This window comes from Camponotus vicinus, unplaced genomic scaffold (assembly GCF_025532165.1).
Source record: "Camponotus vicinus isolate PSW18456_S1 unplaced genomic scaffold, iyCamVici1.0 SCAF_7, whole genome shotgun sequence".
Taxonomy (NCBI): domain Eukaryota; kingdom Metazoa; phylum Arthropoda; class Insecta; order Hymenoptera; family Formicidae; genus Camponotus; species Camponotus vicinus.
Genome location: NW_028141979.1, coordinates 7,588,949 through 7,610,595, shown reverse-complemented (window position 1 = coordinate 7,610,595; position 21,647 = coordinate 7,588,949). Strand labels below are relative to the sequence as shown.

Here is a 21,647-nt window from a genome sequence, read left to right as displayed (position 1 = left end):
ACATTTACCGCGGATGTAATGGCAGCATGTAATATGAGAGATTCAGAGATCTTGAAAATAGTTATTAAATGTTTGCGTGCAATCTCTTTCGCGACACTGCACTAAAATAATAAAGTCCGCAGAGGAGGGAAACGAAATAAATGGAGTAGCCAACATGACACAGAAGTTTATTCTGTCATAGCAGCTTTTTATTGCATGTTCCTTTTGCAAAACGTTTTAGCGTTCTGTGTAATCTGCATATTTAGCGGTGAGTGCTAATGGTTGAAAATAGATTTTGTCAAATATAATATCGAAGATAATATAAAATATAAGAAAGGTACAAAAACCGTCCTATCATTTTGTTTTTATTTTAAAAATCTCGAAAAATGAAAATTTATTTTATTTACAAATATATCTGTTAAAGAACATTTTTCACTACACTGCAGGACAGTTTTAATAATAGTGTTTCAAACTTTTGAACATGCAGAGTCTTTTTGTATATACATTGTAAATTAGAAAGAAATTAAGAAATTTGCTCGAAAACCGACATATTTATTAAAAATTACAGAAATAAAAATAAATAAGAAATCGTGGTAAAAAAAAAGAAAAGAATAAGACATTTAAAAAAATACTCACACATTGCTGTTATCAATATTTAAACTAAGAAAAGTTCGTCAAGAAAAATTCATTAAAAAATATTCGACAAATCAAAAAAGAATCTTTGAATTTTCAAAATTCTCGAGTCAATTTAAAACATATGAATAATCATTATAAATATACAAGTTACGGATTTTTACTATATTAATCAATAAAGACAAATTCTTTCTCTTTCTTTCTCTGAGCTATAAATATGGATAAAAATGCAAATGGAGGCATTAGTTCTTTAGGACACATAAGTCAGTTTCAGTATTTTTAATATAAAATGAAAACATATAGGAATATAACAATATAACAATATATATCATTAATTTGCATTTAAAAATGAAATTAAATATATTAAATATTTAATAATTTATAAATATTTTATTATAACAAACACTTTTATTGTGCAACATATTCAAGTGCGTTGTTTAAGATTTATCACAAATCTGTTTACAAGTCAGAAGTTCACATAACGATAATTAATGTTTATATGCGTACTATTACGTAAAAAAAAATGATTAACGTTTGACGATGAGAAAGAACAGAAGGGGAAGAACGTTGCAATATATAAATGCAATCGCGTGTGTGATGCAGAATTACAAAATTGTTTCTGCAACTATACTGTCGTGTTCTGAATTACTGTGCTGAAAAACTTATTTTTCAAACACTTCGTGTTTTTCTTTATTGGTAATTATTAAACTTCTATCTAATATTTATTTAGATGCGATTTTTTTCTACTCTGAATCATTTTAATAGGAGTTTGTCTGTATAAAGAGAATATTTTAAAAATATAAATAGTTTGTGTGTCTAAAGAGATATTTTAAAAATGAATTTCAAGAAAAACGTTGATCTTAATTTAACTTTATGTGATCCTTTCAAGTTTATTTAGATTTTTAATCGAAACTATTTATTGCATATTCTTAAAAATGACGTTAAACTGCTCTTGTTGTCTTCTCTAATATCTCGATTCTCGATTCATTAATTTTGTATCTTTGATATTTAATAGAAAACGCATGGCTAAACGCATCATTCTTTTTCATCTTGTGTGCTATCGTTTATCAAAAATCCAATATTAATTAATTAAGAAGATAAGAATAAATGAGATAATGTTTATTATTGCAGTTATTGATATTTAATCGTAAAAATTGATTATCTATAGATTAAAATGATCGCTGATAAATTACTATTTCTAAAGTGTAAGTTTGCTGTAATTTTCAATATATTCTAATGAAGATTTTTATTAAAGTCGAACATCAACATGATCAATTATTCTTGAAATAAAATTCTCTTGATTAAACAAATATCCCTATAATTATCATACAGTAATCAAACTACATTTACAATATAGTTTCTTAATCAGGATTATTTGTTTTTTTCGAGTGATTCATGAGAATGAAAAACAAGTTCATAATAATCATGATAATCCTTGTGTGCTTCCAATTTTCACAATGATTCATTTAACACATTAAACGCCGTGTCGATCATTGGTGACCAACAATACAAAATTTAATAAATAATATCCTAATACTAAAAATCGAAAAGTTTCAAGATTATAAAAAAAGAAAAATGTATCTAAATATTACTTTTATTAATAATGATATATAGGGAAAGTTGCCAATGCGTACTGATCTCCTAAATCGTACACCATGGAGTTTCCTGTTATTATTTAACATTTGCGAGCAACATCTCTAGAGTGGTATATTTTGAATGTTAGATTACAATTTCCATTATATAATTTATCTTTTATAAAACCGTGTTATCTGTACCTCTTAGTCGATTATTGAAAATCAAGATTGATGATTATATTTTATCAATAATATATCATTATCTATTTATAATCATCATATAATAACCATTATCTCTTTCGCAAATGGTTTAATTATATTTTCTTCTATATTACTGTAATCTTAAATACTTTTTATTACTTTTGCATTTTTTATAAAGTTCATTCAGATTCATTTTGAGATTAAATTAAACATTTTATAAAATGTTCAAGAGTTTTCTAAATCGTACTACCACGTGATTTAATAAAAACGAACTCAAAAAAAGATCGCAAAATTGTCTTAACTAATCCATCAACAAGTCTTCGGATGTAATGATAAATGAAGAAAATTAGTTTTGTGTTTTATGAAGTCCGTCTAGAAAATATAAGTCAATTCCTTGAGTGTAAAATATGAGTACGTGAAGCTTGCGGAAGAGTATTAAAAAATGATACGGTTTATTACTTCCCCAAATATATTTCATAAATGTATCCTTTTCTTAACAATTCTTAACAATTGTTTTTAAACCAAATTTTACAGGTATTATTTTGGAGATCGATGAGTACGATATTTAAATTTTCCTGATGAGTTTTCGAACAAAATTTTGATTTTATTAAGTGACAATGTAATATTTTAGAGTAACAAAACATTAAATCATCATAAATGAGAATGAGAGTGAAAAGGAAGATGAGATATCATGCAAGCTTCTTAAATATCGGAAATACTGTAAATTTGTAATCGAAAAATGAAAAGAGATTTTATTGTAGATTTTATTTCGAAAAATATATATGCAATAAAAATGGGAAATTTTATTTTAAAAAATCTAAATTGTCATAACTTTAGTAAGAAATCAAGAAGCTAACTTAAGATCAGCATAAAATTAATGCAATGTTATTCTCAGGATGATATCGCATTAAATATATGAGAATTATCTAAGATTGATATGTACTTCATTCATTTATCAATCAATCAAGTTTTATTTTTCCAGTGCTTCAAGGTCTCGTTCTAATATAAATTATAAATGCAATTAATAAATACAATAATACGATTAAATAAATTATAAATCCATACTACATAATTTCAGCTTTTAACTTGCTTTAATTGTACGCATTATATTTCGGCCTTCGATACGATCGATCCAATTAACTGACATCTATGTATCGATCAATTTATTAAAATTGCGATCGGTAATCTCCCGCAGGATAAAAAGATTGACACAACCATTAAAACTCACCCTATATGTATATATATATATATATATATATATATATATATATATATATATATATTATATATATATATATATATATATATATATATATATATAATTATTATTATATTATATATATTTATATTTGGCTTGTAAAATTGATATATTTATTTACCTTGCGTTCCAATTATCATACCTTACTGGCTCTTGCGAATTTTTAATTAATAATTTAATTATTTATTATTTAACTTGCACTTTATTATTTATTACTACTCAAAATGCGGTTAATGATACATGTCACTAATGACACATATGACACATGTCATTAATATCGCAAATATCGCAAAGCGTCATTAGCGCAATCTTCTGTCGAGAGTAGGAGTACGTTTTCTCTTTCTATGACTACGTTTACATGGCTTCTAACATCGATTTAATAACGCTGATGTTATAACTCCTATTTAAAGTGAGTTGTGTTTATACGTTCAAGGTTATCCTATCCCCACCAAGCTAAAATAACTTAATAACTTTCGAGTGAAGTGAGCCCAAGAAATGATACCAATGAAGTGATACTAAATTTGCAAACAAGAGAGAGTTAAGATGTTTAATTTATCGGTTGGCATTATTGCCATCGTTACACTGCGACCGTTTACACGTCCTTTTTACGTCGATGTAATAACGCTAAGCCTTTTCGCCAAACGACTTTGAGTTACTACATCGATGTAATAACTTCATCGTAAAAGAGCGTTTATATGGCATCTAACGTCAGTAGTTATAACATCAATGTTAAAACTTCGGCGTAAATCGAGTCGTGTAAACGTAGTCTATATGTTGTGTACATGTGCGTTGATGACCATGATGATAAAGACGTTTCTTGAAAATTTTCATATTTCAACTTTGCGTTATGATATCTCTGTTTATAGATCACGCAGCACAAAAATAAAGATACTTTCTTTATATAATTCAAACCCGCTCTATCGATTAAGGCTAGTAAGAATTCAATCCGTTTAGCCGTTACTGAAATCCGATAATCTGAGTTACTCTCAACTGTCCGACTCGCGTATAGATACACGGAGTGCCGCGCTAATGCGTCGCATGAACTTGGCGTGAGACACTACCGTGTCTCTTGATATTGTTGCGTGCAATATAAACCATAGTGGGCCCCATTGACATCTGAATAGATAGACGGAGCCTTTTGAGAGGGGTAACTGATAAATGCAGTAAGGGGGGAGTGCATGAACTTTGATTAATTCCGTCAACGTTCGACTATTCGGCACAATTTGACATTACATGACGATTCCATTGACATCATTGATTCTCAACTAGATTTTCACAGAAATGTTTAAAGAGTGTTTATTTAGAAAAAATCGCTAACGCCGCTAAATATAAAAATAATATGAAAATAATAATATTAAATAATATATAAAATATACATATATACATATATATATACATATATACACACACATATATACATATATGTATATATATAATATTATTTATATATATTATTTAATATATAAATATATATATATATATATATATATATATATATATATATTATATATTATATATTATATATTAAATAATATTAAATAATATATATAAATTTAAAAATAATATAATAAATATAAAAATAATATGACATTAGTCACAACACAACTTCGCACAATACATGTAAGCTGAACTTTGATGTTAATGAAAGAAGTTGGAGTGTTGGAGTCGAATTATTACCCGATCATTATCGGGAATAACCGAATTCAATCGAAGTTCATAGAGTCCCTCCTTGCCGCGAATATCAAAGCCCCCCTCGTCTTAATCGATAGCTAATGCTCCGTCTATCTATTCAGATGTCAATGGTGTGCCCACTTTAAACGTTGATGCTCGATAGCATCTTCCAAAGATCTTATCTACTTGCGACGAGCGTTGAGTGATGGGCCTGCGAGCCCGTAAACTCGGCGGTTCACACGTATGTAGGAACCAAGGCGAGAAAATCTCGCACGCGCGTTCCCCTCCCTTCAGGAACCTTTTCCAGAGAACCGATTCCAGAAAAAGATAGGGATGTATGTGGGAGGAGGTCGGACGTGTCTTTACGCCCATTTGATCAACGAGCGACAGAATCCATCCGTGGCAACGGCATTGACGCATATCCTGTGGAGAGCATTCACACATTTTTCAGCCTAACGAATAATTGCTAGAAAACAATATTCGCAGACTAGAAAAATATGTGAGGCGCAAGTGGCTGGATCGGGAATCGAACCCGAGTCTTTCGCTTTCCGGGCAACTGCTCTAGATTACTGAGCTATCCAGACCTCACACCTAATGCTGCTTTTTAACACAGAGATATGTGACTCCAGAGCGATGTTGGTATCTCACTCGATGGATGCAATGCCGATTGCCATGGAGGATCCCTGAAAGATCGCTCGCTGACCAAATAAGTGCCGGTGGAGGTATTCGCGTACATGCTGGCTTCCGACTGGCCTTCCGTATGAAACGGTATCGACAAGCACAACGCTCAAGTGCGGGCCAGTCCGCAGTCGTCCGCTCTAGCGTACGCACATAAAAATTTATATATTGCGATATAGGAGACCGAGTTCTCCGTATTTTCGTTGCTTTTCGAAAATCGATAATAGATCTACGTGGAGACTTCACGTGATAACTTATATTATCCATATTAATGAAGCCGAGACCTCACGTACTAAGGATACATAATAAAATGCATTATAAAGAAATCGTGTGTGAATTATAACCCTCACACAACACTACATTCCATATATAAAAATATATTTTTTATAGATAAACCAAAATGGCACTCATAACTGCTCACTGGGGTTTGGACAGCATCATAGTTTTAACGACTCTCATGATAACCGTTTATCTCTACATGACACGCAAGTTTAAATACTGGAAGAAACGGGGCATCGAAGAAATCTTTCCACCGACACCTTTCCTAGGCAATTTTACGGAATGCCTGTTATTGAGGAAAGCGCCGGCGTATTTTTTAAAGGAGTTATACGATCAAGCAAAGGGCCTACCTTACATCGGCTTCTACGTTTTAGACAAGCCCTTCTTGTTGGTTCGTGATCGGGAACTCATCAAGAATATCTTAATAAAGGACTTTAATATCTTTTACGACCGATACAATAATGCTTATCCGGATGACCAGCTGGGTTGCAACAATCTCTTTTTTATAAGAAATCCAGTCTGGAAGCTGTTAAGGATGAAATTAACGCCATTCTTCACATCCGGTAAACTAAAAAAAATGTTTGAACTGATGTTACATTGTGGAAACCATCTAAGCTCGTATATCGAATCGTTGAAAGAAGGTAAATATTCATATGTAAAATACGAAATATATTAGGAAATATGTATTTAAGAAATTTGAAATTATAAAGAAGTTCAGTTCTCAATTTCACAGATACGCGTAGAAAAGATTTTTAAATTTCAAAATAACTTATGTAAGATATTTACTGTTAGATGGATTAAATCGATTAATAAAATATTGCTGACAGGTGAAGGAGAAACGATCGAAGTGAGAGAATTAACTGCCAAGTTTACCACGGACGTCATTGGCAGCACCGCTTATGGACTTGATGTGAATTCATTTAAGGATGCAAACGCTGAGTTTCGCAAATACGGCAAGATGATCTTTCAATACGACACTATTCGCGGTTTGGAGATGCTCGCGGTATTTTTCCTTCCAACTATAGTTCGTTTAGCCCAAATAAAAGTGTTTGGCAAAGAACCTACCAGCTTTTTGCGCAAAGTTTTCTGGGAGACGCTCAATCATCGTATGGAATCTGGCATCAAGAGGAATGATCTTATTGACATTCTTCTCGAACTGAAAAAGACTGACGGTGATCAGGATTATTACGGATTCAGTAAGCAACACAGAAATAAATGATGGTTATTTTAAAAATTTATTTCTATTTCTAAAATTAATAAATAGAGATAATGCTAAGAGAAGTAATAATGCTATTAAATTAACTGATATATTAGATCAATAATTCTGATAATTAAAATTAATTGCAAATAATAAGAGCCTTTAAAAGTCTAGATAAATTGAATTTTAGAATTCGATGGGGATAATCTTCTGGCGCAAGCAGCCAGCTTTTTCACCGCCGGTTTCGAGACCTCTTCAACGACAACGGCGTTCACATTGTACGAGCTTGCATTGCAACCTGATCTCCAAAATACTCTGAGAAAAGAAATTGTCGAGGCTCTCGATAAGTCCGGTGGAAAAATCACATACGATTTGGTACATGAATATTATAGTTACTATCGAAAAATTATTAAAATAAACATGTGTCACGCAAGTATTGATATCATTGCCAGAGCAATTTCATTTATTTGCATTTAAATTTGATCAAATTTAAAATTGATGTACATATATATATATGTATTATGAGACGACATTTTATTTTATTATTAGACTATGTCGTTAACATATCTGGATATGGTGGTCTCCGAAACTTTGAGAATGTATCCGCCATTGGGATATGTAAATCGTATGCCAAATGAAGCTTATAAAGTGCCGAACTCCGATCTCGTAATTGAAAAGGGTACACCGGTATACATCCCAATGCTCGGTCTACATTATGATCCGGAATATTTTCCCAATCCGGATAAGTTCGATCCGGAGCGATTCAATGAGGAAAATAAACGTAATAGACCAACATGCGTTTACTTCCCCTTCGGAGAAGGTCCACATAATTGTATAGGTGAGAAAATCAATTTCGATTAATGAAGAGATATTTATATGATATATAAGATAACAAAAACATATACTGAAGCTGTAAATTTTACAGACAAATTTACGTTTTTATATAAATGTTATAAATGTTGCGTTTAGTTTATAAAATCACATGTTTTAAAAACGTACGAAGTAATATAAACTTCTCCTTCATAAAGGAAATAGATTACACAAATTCGAATTAAATAAAAATCTACAGGTTTTAAAGGAAAGAAAGATAAATTACTTAATATGGAGATTATTAAATAATATAATATTATTATATATTTCATAATCTAATAAATTTTATAATTCTCAAATTTATAGCTTCATGTTATAAAAGTACAAATTAATATTAACAAAATTGCGAATAATTTTCATTATATATGTATATGATAATTCCGTTGTGTATCATAAGTCTATTATGTGTATGATGATATATAATTTTTATGTTTTGTTATAATATAATATAATTACAAATATAATTTATATGTACTTTTGCAGGCACTCGTTTAGGGCTTTTACAGATAAAACTGGCGCTCATCATAATCTTGAGTAAGTGCGAAGTGAGACCATGCGAGAAAACCTCGATTCCAGTGGTAATTGACCCGAGGGGTGCCATGACAGTACCTTTAGACGGCGTAATATATCTCAACTTCCGCAAAATTAAATCTAGCGCTCTTTAAAACATAATATGTAGTAGTGTGTATTGTATTATTTTAACTCAGAGAAAATATCTACAGCAAGTATTTTTGTTAAAAAATATGTAAAGATAAATCATTGAATGTATTGCGCATGTAGTGTAAAATTTTTAATAATTTTATTTTAATATTAGGTGGTAAACTTAATTCGTGCCGGTTTTTCGTCTCTAAGATTGATTTGTTTCGAAGGGAAGATGAATAAAAAAAGTAATCAAAGTAATTTCCTACATTTTCTACTACTTTTTCCCATCTTTCATCATTCATCCACCCATTTTTGGACTTCTTCGTAACTGGAGAAGTGTGTGTCCGTAAATGCGTGTTGCATCGACCGGAAGAGATGGTAATCCAACGGTGCCAAGTCTGGAGAGTACGTTGGATGCGGGAGGACTTCCCATTCAAGCTCTAGAACCCAAGTAGCAGAGAATATTTTTTAAACGTTTTTTAAATATTTATTTTTCATTAATTATACATTGTACAATTTTATTTAAAAAATAATATTTTTTAAACGTTTTTTAAATATTTATCTTTCATTAATTATACATTGTACAATTTCATTTGAAAAATAATATTTATTAAATGTTTAATCAATATTTATTTTTCATTAATTTTTCATTTAAAGTAATGTTTAAAAAAAATATTTATTTAACGTTTATTTAACGTTTATTTAATATTTATGTTAAACTAGAAAAAAATTGTTTTAATAACGACTTAAAAAACATGTTTTTAACATTAATTTAAAATATAAATGTAAAATAATATACGTATTATCTAAAAAAAGAACTTTAATTTAACATTTATTTTTTAATTTATTTTTTAATAATATCTATATTCAATAGGTCTGTTCGTTTTGTTTGAACTAGCTGCATTAGTTCTCAGTTTGTCTTTTTGTTCCAATAGAAGAAGATAAACTGTGAACTAGTGCAGTCAGTTCAGACAAAACGAACAGACCTAATATATATATCGTAATTTTTGAAACTACCAATAATTATTTCTTCCATTCTTCTAGTCTAGAGAGCCTATAATCATGAGCCTATGATTATAGGCTCTCTATTCTAGTCTATAATAGGCTGCGTTCGGAAACATCACGCGGGTGCACTCGAGTGTCGTTTTGTCTTTGTTTAATTTTAAAAAGTAAACAGTTTCCGAACGCAGCTGTATTTTTGGAAATGTACATTTGCTAAGCAAAATCGCGCCATTGCACTCACAGCGACAGCAACGTACTTTTGGTGACTCAAATATTATCCGAAATATCCGAGAGAGCATCAGAACTGGAAAATAATTAATAAGTGCTCAATAATTTTTGGTTCATTAATTCACACTGGTGGTTATTAAGTATTTCGGTGTATAACGGTCATAACGTGTAAGACCATAAAACTGAGTGATCTTAACCTCTCACCGCCTTAAATTATTAGGGCATAGGTTAAATTGTCTGGTGATTATCCAAGGTAAAGGTGTTTGTTTTTTTATATTATTATATTGTTATATTATTATATTTTATATTGTTATTAATATTAGAAAAATGTTAATTCCAATTTCCAAAAATATATTTATATAAATATAATTTTTATGTTATTTTTCATATTTGTTTTGGAATAAGCGATAAAACTTTTTGCAAATTTGAGGTTATTTTTTCTCAAATCGTCAATAAAACATTGTTGTAATGTTGTATATATGGTTTTTATCTGAAATAATCCATTGTTCTTTTTCGCAAAAATCGTAAAATATGAACTTCGATGATGTTCTTTGCAATATTTTATATATTTTGTGCATATGTCGATTTTTGTAAAAATACTATTTACAAATGAAATATTCTTGTTACAGATAAATACATTGTGTACAAGAGCAGAGTGCCGGACATAATATTACATATTGTAATTTTGGAAACTGCCGGTTTCTTTCATTCTTCTTGCTTTGGAAATATACATTTGCTGAGCCACGTCATATAGTGGTTGTCTGGTGATTATCTAAGGTGTTTGTTTTCTTATATTAATATTAAAAAAGAGCAGAGTGTATTATATTATTTATGGTTTACCTTTTTGCTTTTAAATAATCGAGGAATATTTTAATTAAGGATTCTTGAAAAGGATTTAAAGATTTAGTCAAAATATTGTACATAAAGAACTTATATAAGAAATTTTCCAGTGTAGATTGACTAAATATTAAAGAAGTTCTTCATTTTAATCGTAATAAAATTTAACATAATACTGTGAAATGTAAGCAGTAAAGCTAAATTATACTAACAATTTTTTATATATTAGTAGTCACTAAGAATAAATGAAGAACTTTCTTTAATTTTTATGTTACACTAATAAAAGAATATATATTTATATATATTCACACACATATACACACACAATAATTTTTCAATAACTTATATTTTATGTCAGTTTTATAGTATTTTTAGCAAAATATTTTTATCTGAGCATCAATCACGTAACTTTTCCTAGGGCGAAAAAGTGAAAAGTTTTCTATATATAATGTTACACATATAGAAAAATTTTCATTTTTCACTTTTTTGCTCTAAGGGAGTTGCGTGATTGATGTCTTGATCAATTAAAACAAATTTCCAGGAAAATTTTATTTATATTTACAGTCAAATTGTTAGTCAAATCTTTCTCTCAGGGTAATATTTAATTTTTTAATATAATGATATTTGGAAACATATTATTTAAAATAAAACATTCTGTATGTATACATATTTTTTACAGTGTATTGTTAAATATGCCGAAAAATCTACCGTTTTACAAACTTTGTGAAAGAGGTAAAAGAAAGAGATTGAATACTGAAAAATGTAATTCAAGTGACTCCTCGAATGACTGTGAGCCATTGCGTATTCAGCAATCACATTGTAGCACTACTCATAAAATCGAGTTGCCAGATTTCTCTTACTCACATTCTGAACATTCCAATCACTCTGAACACTCCAATCATTCTGAACACTCTTCTAATCACTCTGAACATTCAGAACTCTCTGAACTTCATGAACAAATTGATTCTGATTCTGACAGTAATAGAGATAGTCATGATGAAAGTAACATTTTATATGAAAATATTGATGTTGATTCTTCTCTAGATTCGCATTCACCATCGGATTCTTCTAATTTGTCTCAATGTTGTGAAAATTCAGTTTCTTCAAAATTAAAAGTTTTACAATTTCTTCGTAGTTGGTCTTTAAAGCACAATATAACACACATAGCAATTTCTGATTTGTTGGCAGGTTTGAAAAGGAGTCACGATTGTTTTGCCGATGACGAATTAGAACCCAAATTCTGTATCAATGCGCGAACGTTACTTAAGACAAATGTAAAATCTACTAAAAAAATTGTTGAGCCAGGATATTACATACATATTGGGCTGGAGAAACAATTATTAAAAAATTGTTCAAAATATCTAAAAAATGTAAATACGTTCAAATTATTAGTAAACATTGACGGGTTACCCCTATTCAAAAGCTCTCTTGATCAAGTTTATCCAATATTATGTATTGTAATTTCTATACCTGAATTGCGCCATAAAGTTATTCCTATAGGCATATATTACGGAAAAGATAAACCTAAAAGTTTAAACGACTATTTACAAGACTTTATTATCGAAGTTACTAATCTTAGTGAACATGGTCTTTTTTTTCAAAATCACACTACAATTTTGGATGCTATTTATTTTGTTTGTGATGCACCAGCAAAAAGTTATATACTAGGAACGATATCGCATACAGGATATAGTTCATGTACTAGGTGCACTGTTCGCGGTGTCACCTCGAATAATCGACGTGTTTTCCTTGATTTAGAGAGTCCTGCTCGTACTAGCGAAGATTTTATAGAATGGAAAGATCCTAATTTTCGTCGGCGATCTACTCCGCTTATAAATATTGCAGGTTTGGACTTTGTACATCATTTTATTCTGGATTATTTACATTTGCAATGTCTTGGTGTAATGCGTGCTATGATACTGAATATGTGGTATAAGGGATCAATTCCTCACAGACTTACTGCTGCTCAGATCGAAATACTGTCAAACCATCTTGTTCAGCTTCGAAGCTATATTCCTGCAGAATTTCCGAGAAAGTGTAGAGAGGTATACATTGTTTTAAGATGGAAGGCAACAGAATTTAGGTTATTCATGCTATATGTAGGTCCAGTTGTCTTAAAAAATATTTTAAGTAAGGAGAAATATGTTCACTTTTTAGAATTCCATAGCGCGATGAGAATTTTATTAAACGCAAAGCTATGTAAAGAGCGGGAATTTCGACAATTTGCTAAAAATATTTTAAAACATTTTGTTCAATCAACTGAAATATTATATCATAAAGATTTTATTTCACATAATTTTCACAATAATATACATATAGCTGACGATGTAGATTATTTTGAAGACAAGTTAGATAATTTTAGTTTACATACAATATCTGCATTCCCGTTTGAAAATTATATGCAAAGCATTAAAAATAAAGTTAGAGGACGCAATAAACCATTTGAGCAAATTGGTCGAAGAATTGGAGAAATCATGTTGTTCGAGTCTGATTATCCAACAGAAAAACTCCAAAATCACACATTTCCAAAATTATTTTCTCCGCATAACGCGGATCCTGTATTACCAGGTTGCATACGTCAATATCGGGGTGCTATTCTTCCTCTATTCAGAATTACAAATAAAACTCCCGACAATTGCTGCGGTACTGCAAATGGTGCAATCATTCAAGTTGAAAATATCGCTTTTTCTGATTATTTACAGGTTCCAGTTGTAATTGGCAGAGAATTTGTTAATAAATACGATTTTTATAATGTACCTATTGAGAGTTCTCGAGTAGGTGTATTTAAAATTAAGCAATTATCTAATTTGAAGATGTGGCCATTGTCACAGATTAATGTAAAATATGTACAGTTACCATACAAAAATTACTACATAGCATCATCAATTTTACATTGTGACATTTCATAATTTTATATTATTTGCATCTATACTACATCTTGATCTTGCTTCTTAAATTTGTTTATGTTTGTATTTGTATGTATTTTTTCTTTTCTTATATTTTTTTCTCATCTGGACTCGATTTTATGTTGTAAGTGCGACTCTTTTTGAAAACGATGATCAACAATAGGTAAAGTGATTTTATTATATTTTTTTTATATGTGTATATGCATAATCGCTTATAATTTGATCAATTATAAACATTTTTAAAATATAGTTACATAAAGCACGAGATAAGTTTGAATTTTTATATAATATTGTGCTGCGCATCCATCTTTGCGCAAATATTTAATTAATATTTGTGCAACGAATCTTTTATTTGAAATATGCAATGTAGATGTGTATTATTGCTGTCTCATACAGGAAGCATTATTTCTGTAAAAATTTTTTTTAGTTTTTAATATCAATGTGTTAAGAATATTGTAAAATGTCGAAAAATTATGTTTAATTGTAAGAAATATTTGTATGTATGTTTCTTGTAATTTTTTTAATTTCTACAAATCTTGAGATATCTTAGTTTGCTTTTAAATGTACAGTATCATTCAAGAAATATTTTGCTTGAATTGATATTGGTGATATGTAGATATCTTGTTTTTTTTAATTTTATTTTTTTTTGTCTTTTTTAAAAGCAGAAAATTTTTTATCAGTTTTAGTACAATTTTATCTTAAGCTTTTTTTATTGATATTCAACATTTAAAAAAAAGTGATATTAAAAGATGAGTGGAAATTACAGATATCGTAAATATTTTAAATATCTGTATGGTATCTCTAACTTCTGCACATCACAAATATATTGACATACATACACACATATGCGGACATTTACTAAAAAAATTAAAAAACGAAAGTTTGCACACTTAAATATAAAAAAAGTAAATTCTTTTACATATTTTTGTTTTGCTTCTAAAAAAATAAAGTCATATTGAATAGTGCTAAGTGTTTTTACGACACAAAACTTGTGAATTGTTTATTTATTTTTTATGATAACATAAATTGAAATATCAGCAAAAATTTATGATACAATAGTAATGTTTGCTACAGCGACTTTGTGAGATGACAACTCATGCGTTATCATAAGAAAAAAATAAATAATAAATAATTCACAAGTTTTATGTCACAAAAACGCTTGACACTAATGATTTTATTATTATTTTTTAAAGAAAAATGTAAAATTGTGCAAAAGGTTTTTTTATTTACATTCGACATGCAGTTTTCAAAGAAATTATAATATATATGATTGTAAAAAATATTTAGCTGTTATTATAGTACTTAGTGATCTATAATATCTTATGTTAATTTTTTGTATCTTCTTTTTAGGAATTTATAATAATCACAATGAATGATAATATGGACACAAACAGTACATTGTTTGTAGTTTCTAATGATACTGAAACATATCAAGAAGCATCTTGCGAAGTGCGCACTGATGAAATTAAACAGTGGTCTATATTAGAATTTGACACCGATACAGAAGACGATGTTGAAAGATTTAAGGATCTTGTTCCATCTAAATGGATTTCGAGCAATAAAACACTTTGTTGGTATCCTATCCGTGAGCATAAATCGACAATTCAAAAATTAGCAAAGCAGTGTGCAGAAGCTAATCCGAAATGGAATTGTTTTTCTATGAAAGTTATTGAGGAAAATATTAGTATGTTTTTTTAAGATTATGTGCAATTTATTTTTTTTTAATATATTGATTTTTTGTCTATATATGATTGCAATTGTAGAAAACTACGATCAAGGCATGAGAATGCTTGTAAAAGTTTGCAGAGATTCAAATTCAACGCTGTATTCAGACATGGAAGAAAAAGGAAAAGGAAAAAGAATAAAAAAACCAAAAAAACAGTTTGATGCCGAGATAATTAAAAAAAATAAATTGGATAAAAGACAGTCAAGCATACCACCTATTCCAAAGTTTACGTCAGTAACAAATATATCGCCATTGCATTTGAATGAAAATAAAGAGAATTCATTACATCTTTGCAAACATTCTAAAAAGCCTCTGACTGATAGGCAATTTGACAATATTAAAGAAGATTCATTACATCTTTGCAAACATTCTAAAAAGCCTCTGACTGATAGGCAATTTGATAATATTAAAGAAGATAATGTTTATAATATGAATAAAAAAGGTCGCAATATAGAAGAGTTTTCTTCAATAAAGAAAAAAGGATTGTGTAAGATGAATCCAAAAGCAGTACATAAATGCGCATATGGTTCAGATGGAACAGTGTCGTTAGAATCTATTGCAGACGCAATCTGTTTTCTCAGCAGTATGTTGATATTTTATTTACATTATCTATTTGCATTTTGTAAAAGTGTTTTGAATTATTTTTAATGTTATATCTAAACCGATATAAACCAATTAATTTTGTATATTTAAATTTATACTTAATATTTTTTACAACATGAATAAAATAACAAAACTTTTTTATTTTGTTTAGGTGAATTGTCATTGTGCAAATCGTTACTACGAAAAACTGACAAAACTATGGAAACTTTTGTGGAGTCTGAGGTGACAACGAATAAAAATGCATCAATTAAACAATCTCAGCCTGAAAATCCAGAAAGTTATCTAGATGAATTTCCACTTTCAACTTTGGATCAATTGAAGGCAGTTGAAAGAAAATTTAAAAAAGATGATTCTTACCGTTCTAAAATCGTATAAGTATTATTTATAATATTTTATATTAATTTTGTAATAACTACAGTGCTGCGATTCAATTACTTTAGTTACTATCGTTTAAATCTTTTTTTGAGAAATTACTTAAAAGTCACTATTATTTAAAATGTATCAATATAAACCTATTTTTTGAATTAATTTGAATTTTAAAAAACAAATATTTTTAGTAATTTACTAGTTTGCAAGCAATCCAGCAGAAAAACAAGCACCGTTTGCTGCAGGCTTTAATCTCAAATTTCAATTTAACAGTGGAATGTTTTGGCTTAGCTTTCTTTAAAACAGTATACGATTATATGTATATAAGTATATAAAACGATATTTGTTAATAGATAAATATGCGCTAAAAGCGTCAAAACGATCGCAGCTTTTGTCAATATTGTAATAAATAATGTTTTTAAATTTTTAGATTAATGCATTACATGTTGGAAGTACGGGTGACTCGGCTCAAAAGAAGATTAATTCGATGTTACGAATGGTGTTTCACGACAATTTAGCAGTTTCTTTTAATTGGAAGGGCCAAAGGGGAAAAAAAGAAAAAGAATTGATTAGAAACTGACAGAAATTATGTGGCCGTCGAATCAGTAAAGTTATGATAGGTAAATTAAAACTTTTTTTTATTTGATACATTTTTAAGACTTGATTCAATTGTGTACGATATTTTGTTTACAGAAGCAATAATGAAAACCTATCCTAGCATGAATACAATACTATTTGGGAGAAAAGCCGGACCATGGCTGGCTCAAGCTGCCTTTCGTTTAAAAAAGTAAATATTATTTATAAGTAATTATAATATAAGTAATTTATAATAGAAGTAATTTAATTACTTATAATGTAAATAATTTATAAATAATTATTATTTCTTTTCATAAATTATCAATCTCCATAATTAGTATGTTTATTCTTTTCTTAACATTATAGAACTAATAAAGAAGACAATAAAGAAACCTCTGAAAGTGAGGCCAGTGATGTCAGTGATGTCAGTGATGCCAAGGATGCCAATGATGCCAATGATGCCAGTGATGCCAGTGATGCCAGTAATAGTGATGCAAGTAATCCAAGTATTAAAAATTAAAATTCAAAAACATTCCACGACAATCGAGCGACAACGAGAGATTACCGGTAAGTCGAACAACAGAGATGGCAATGAATGGGATTTCGTATATAGAAATCTCGAGAGCCTAGGCTATTATAAGAACGGGTACGACATATTGTTACAGCATAAAAAGGAACCAGACGCCAATCGCGCGTCCAAGCATAAAACACTCAGACAGATGGAGGACGAGGATATGCTGCATTGCTCATCGTTTCTTACTTTTTTTTATAATTTACCTCTCGAATAATTTCTTTATAATTTACACACTATGAGAGTTATAAATTATGTTAATATATGTATAAATATATATGTATTCGTTTATTTTATATTAAGAAAATATTTTATTTAATGTCAAAACACATTAATATAACGTTAAAAACATATTTATTTAATGTTAACAAAACACATTTAATTAACGTTAAAAACACATTTATTATATGTTAAAAACAAACATTTATTAAATATTAAAATAAATATTTTTTTAATGAAAAAACAAGGAACTATCCCATTAATTTTAACGTTTTTTTAACATTTTTTTTTTATTACGAAAAATGTTTTTAAAAACGTTAAAAAAATATTTTTTTGCTACTTGGGAAGTGTCTGCTTCACGCTTTTCGCAACATGCGGTCGAGCGTTATCATGCAAAAGAATGATTTTGCATTGATTGTTGGCTACGGATGGCCTTTCTTGCATCAACTCGTCACTCAAAGACGGCCATTGGAGTAACATTTAACGCTTTCGACAACTCTAATGAAATTTCAATTTTTATTTTTTTGCATAGTGTATGTCTGCAAATTACGTGTGCGTACTTATGTAAAATCATACAATATATACAAAATGTGTTAATTGTTTTGCAATAATTCCTATTCTTTTAAACTTTACGATCTCAGTTTAATAATTTCATAATTTTTAATAAAACATATTTTTAGTAAAGCCAATCATATAGCTTATTATCTCTCTAATTTGCATAAGAAAGCTTTTTTAATGAGAAGTTGTACTTTGAAATTAAATAGTATCTTATTTAAAAAAAATATATCTATACTCAAACAATGAGACAAATTTAAAAAATGATTATTATAATTATTGTAACTTAATTTAATTAGTTATAATTAATTTAAATAAATTATAATTAATTAATTATAATTAATTTAATAATAAAGTTATATACTAATTATAAAAGCATGATTTTTGTCTGTTACATAAAATGTGTATAATGAATTTATAATAATATACATTCTAACAAGAAAATCATAAAGTAAACAATTTGTCAATATTATTCATATGCTCAATGGTTTTGGAAATAATAATATCCGTAAATAGATATCTGGAAAGTGTTATTCATCATATTCAAGCCAATCGTGAAATAAAAAAGCTATACAAATAAAACAAAACGTTATCATAAACAAAAAAAATGTAAATAATTTCTTGTATATAATTTCGATATTATTTGCATTCTCAATGAGCTTGGAGAAATAAGAGCATTAATAAATAAATAAATCAATCAATCAATATGTAAATCAATAAATCTCTAAGAAAATATAATTTATTACATTCAAGCCAATTGTAAAGTGGCTTTTTAAAGCCACACAATCGTAAATAAAGAAAAAATAAATGAGATTCTCATTAATTTTTTATCGATTTGCACACTCGATGATCTTGAAGATAGCTGTATCTGCAGATAGATAGCAAAAAAATATTTCTTGCTACATTCAAAACATAAAGTCATGCAATCATAATAAAAAAGGTTTACGAAAGAATTTTAAAAACATTGCATAAACTTTTGTTCTAACATCTCCATCCAAGAGAGCAGTCTTTCTCATCAAACATACGATCCTTCCACACTTATTTCAAATTTAATTTCTTCGTTATCCTCGCATATAAATACTTCAATATCGATTTTTGTACATTATTGAGATGATGTTTAGTTAATTTAATAAGTAAACGTAAAAACATATATATTTGCAAAATACGTAAATTTATGTGTTATAAATTTTCCGCAATCCCTCAGAAAAATATCAAACGTAGAATTATCTTGTAAGCAATAATAAAAAAGAATTCTTAAATATTCATTAACAAGATCTATTTAAATAAATGTAAGGAAAAGATTTTTTATAGATTAATTATAAAATACTATTTATAATACATTACTGGAGTTTAAAGAGCATAATAATTTTACTTCGTTTTCTCCGTTATCTTTGCATGACTCGCAAATTCAAATATTGGATAAAGTGAGATATTTTATACTGGAGAAAAAACTGTAACATCTTTTGATTGATAATAGCTATTTAGCTATATTATACTAACGAGATCACATTATAACTTTATATATCTTGCTTTATTTTTTTAACAACCATCTACCCCTTAGATCAATTTATAAAAAAATCTATGTTGTACATTGCTACCTAAAGATATTTAAAAAAAATCGGATAAGTGTTGAAGCAGTCTATGATATCGAAAAAAAATTGTGAAAATCTAAAATATTTTTTTTTCAATGTAATTATTATTCAACATTCATCTCAATTTTTTCATGAATGTGACTTAATAGTATCTAAAACATATTTTTTTTTATAATGATCCATCGAACCATTTATGAGAAAAAAAATATTAAAAATTTATTTAATCCATTTAACTATCGTCTACCCCTTTGATTGATTTATAGAAAATATATGTTGTAGATTAATGCTCAAAAATATTACAAAAGAAAAATGGTAGGTGTACCAAGCGCCTATGATGTTGAAAAAAAATTTTGAAAGTTAAAATATTTTTTTTTCCAATGTTGTTATTCTCGAATTTGGACCCCAATTTTTTTTTTAATGCGGCGCAATTGTTCCCAAATTACATATCTTTTTCAAAACGATTCATTGAACCGTTTAGGAGAAAAAAATTAATTTCGAAAAAAAATAATTATTTTTTACTCTTATGCACGTGCAGTTTCGAGGCTAATATTTTAGGGAATTGTAAGTTCCATCGATAGTAACTTACAGAAAAAATTTCAGCCCTATACCTGCGGGGGCAGATTGGCCGTGCTTACCCGGCTACGGCCTTTGATTTCTTATATCAATGTTATTCTAGCTATGCACGCGAAAAAAACGTTATTATATAAATAAATGTATCCGTGTTAGTTATCTTCTGTTATGGAAAAACAAGATGTGTTGTGCGAAAAATCGAGCGCTTGGACGGACACGAATAGCGTGTTATAGAGAGGTTTATAATTAATTCTGGAAAATGACTTTTCTGAACATAACTTAATCATATATGCTTGGATTCGTAAAAAAATAACCTTTCACTTGGTAATAAAGAAATTTCAAAATTAAAAAAAATATATATTTAGTGGTGGGGGTATATTGAAAAATTAAAAAAATAAAATTTTTTTGTTATTATTGTAAAGTACTCTTGAAGCCATTTAACTTTTGATTTGAAAATTTTTTTCTATCTCTTATAGTTTCTGAAATATTCATCTCGAAAGGAAAAAACCGATTTTTTTCAAAGGGGTGTTTTACCCCCTAGACACGCGTATGGGCACGTATAAAAAAATACGTATCCCTTATTTTTGTCTAGAAAACGACATATTAAAAGCTCATCAAAATCGGAGGGGGACACTTCCGTGCCTTTCCTTGTAAGTGTACACAATTGAAATATATCGCAAACTTTATACCATTGTCTTTCAAAAGAAGATAAAAACTTTTAACGGCATCCAAAAATCCTGCCGTCAAAGAAAATCACAAATAAAAAATATGTATGAAACTACAATATAAATTGGTATTTTCAATTTTATTAAGATTACATGAAAAAGAATAATGGATCTTACTAAATATGATAAAAAATAAGACGTAAGTTAGATCGACCAAACTAGCAAATTTATTGATTGGTAATATATCA

The 21,647-nt window shown here is 28.6% G+C and overlaps 2 protein-coding genes and 1 long non-coding RNA gene across 8 annotated transcripts; 2 read left to right on the top strand and 1 right to left on the bottom strand.

Annotated features, from left to right (window-relative positions):
- The first annotated feature begins 128 nt into the window (after positions 1–128).
- On the top strand, positions 129–9,241 carry LOC145974518 (cytochrome P450 6k1-like). 2 transcript variants are annotated; one of them, XM_083104416.1, is made up of 6 exons: positions 129–247; positions 6,385–6,914; positions 7,101–7,469; positions 7,662–7,846; positions 8,021–8,309; positions 8,825–9,241. In XM_083104416.1, the coding sequence occupies exons 2-6, from the start codon at positions 6,395–6,397 to the stop codon at positions 9,004–9,006; spliced, it is 1,545 nt and encodes a 514-aa protein (XP_082960542.1). In that variant the 5' UTR covers positions 129–247; positions 6,385–6,394; the 3' UTR covers positions 9,007–9,241. The 2 variants fall into 2 exon arrangements, with proteins under 2 accessions (XP_082960542.1, XP_082960541.1); XM_083104415.1 differs by lacking the exon at positions 129–247 and adding an exon at positions 1,151–1,308.
- LOC145974523 (uncharacterized) lies at positions 3,124–4,096 on the bottom strand. The gene is made up of 3 exons (XR_014439721.1): positions 3,767–4,096; positions 3,478–3,616; positions 3,124–3,386 (listed from the first exon to the last, which is right to left on the bottom strand). It is a non-coding gene; the product is annotated as an uncharacterized LOC145974523 (long non-coding RNA).
- A 686-nt stretch (positions 9,242–9,927) lies between the features above and the next one.
- LOC145974516 (uncharacterized) lies at positions 9,928–18,094 on the top strand. 5 transcript variants are annotated; one of them, XM_083104405.1, is made up of 9 exons: positions 10,148–10,466; positions 10,843–10,990; positions 15,307–15,640; positions 15,720–16,265; positions 16,437–16,654; positions 17,082–17,271; positions 17,345–17,438; positions 17,594–17,794; positions 17,893–18,094. In XM_083104405.1, exons 3-6 carry the CDS (start codon positions 15,325–15,327, stop codon positions 17,229–17,231), a joined length of 1,230 nt encoding a protein of 409 aa, XP_082960531.1. In that variant the 5' UTR covers positions 10,148–10,466; positions 10,843–10,990; positions 15,307–15,324; the 3' UTR covers positions 17,232–17,271; positions 17,345–17,438; positions 17,594–17,794; positions 17,893–18,094. The 5 variants fall into 5 exon arrangements, with proteins under 5 accessions (XP_082960529.1, XP_082960528.1, XP_082960530.1 ...); XM_083104403.1 differs by lacking the exons at positions 15,720–16,265; positions 16,437–16,654; positions 17,082–17,271; ... (1 more) ...; positions 17,594–17,794; positions 17,893–18,094 and adding exons at positions 11,615–11,644; positions 11,730–14,119 and having other exon boundaries at positions 9,928–10,466; positions 15,307–15,476; XM_083104402.1 differs by lacking the exons at positions 15,720–16,265; positions 16,437–16,654; positions 17,082–17,271; ... (1 more) ...; positions 17,594–17,794; positions 17,893–18,094 and adding exons at positions 11,592–11,644; positions 11,730–14,119 and having other exon boundaries at positions 9,928–10,466; positions 15,307–15,476.
- Positions 18,095–21,647: the final 3,553 nt, after the last annotated feature.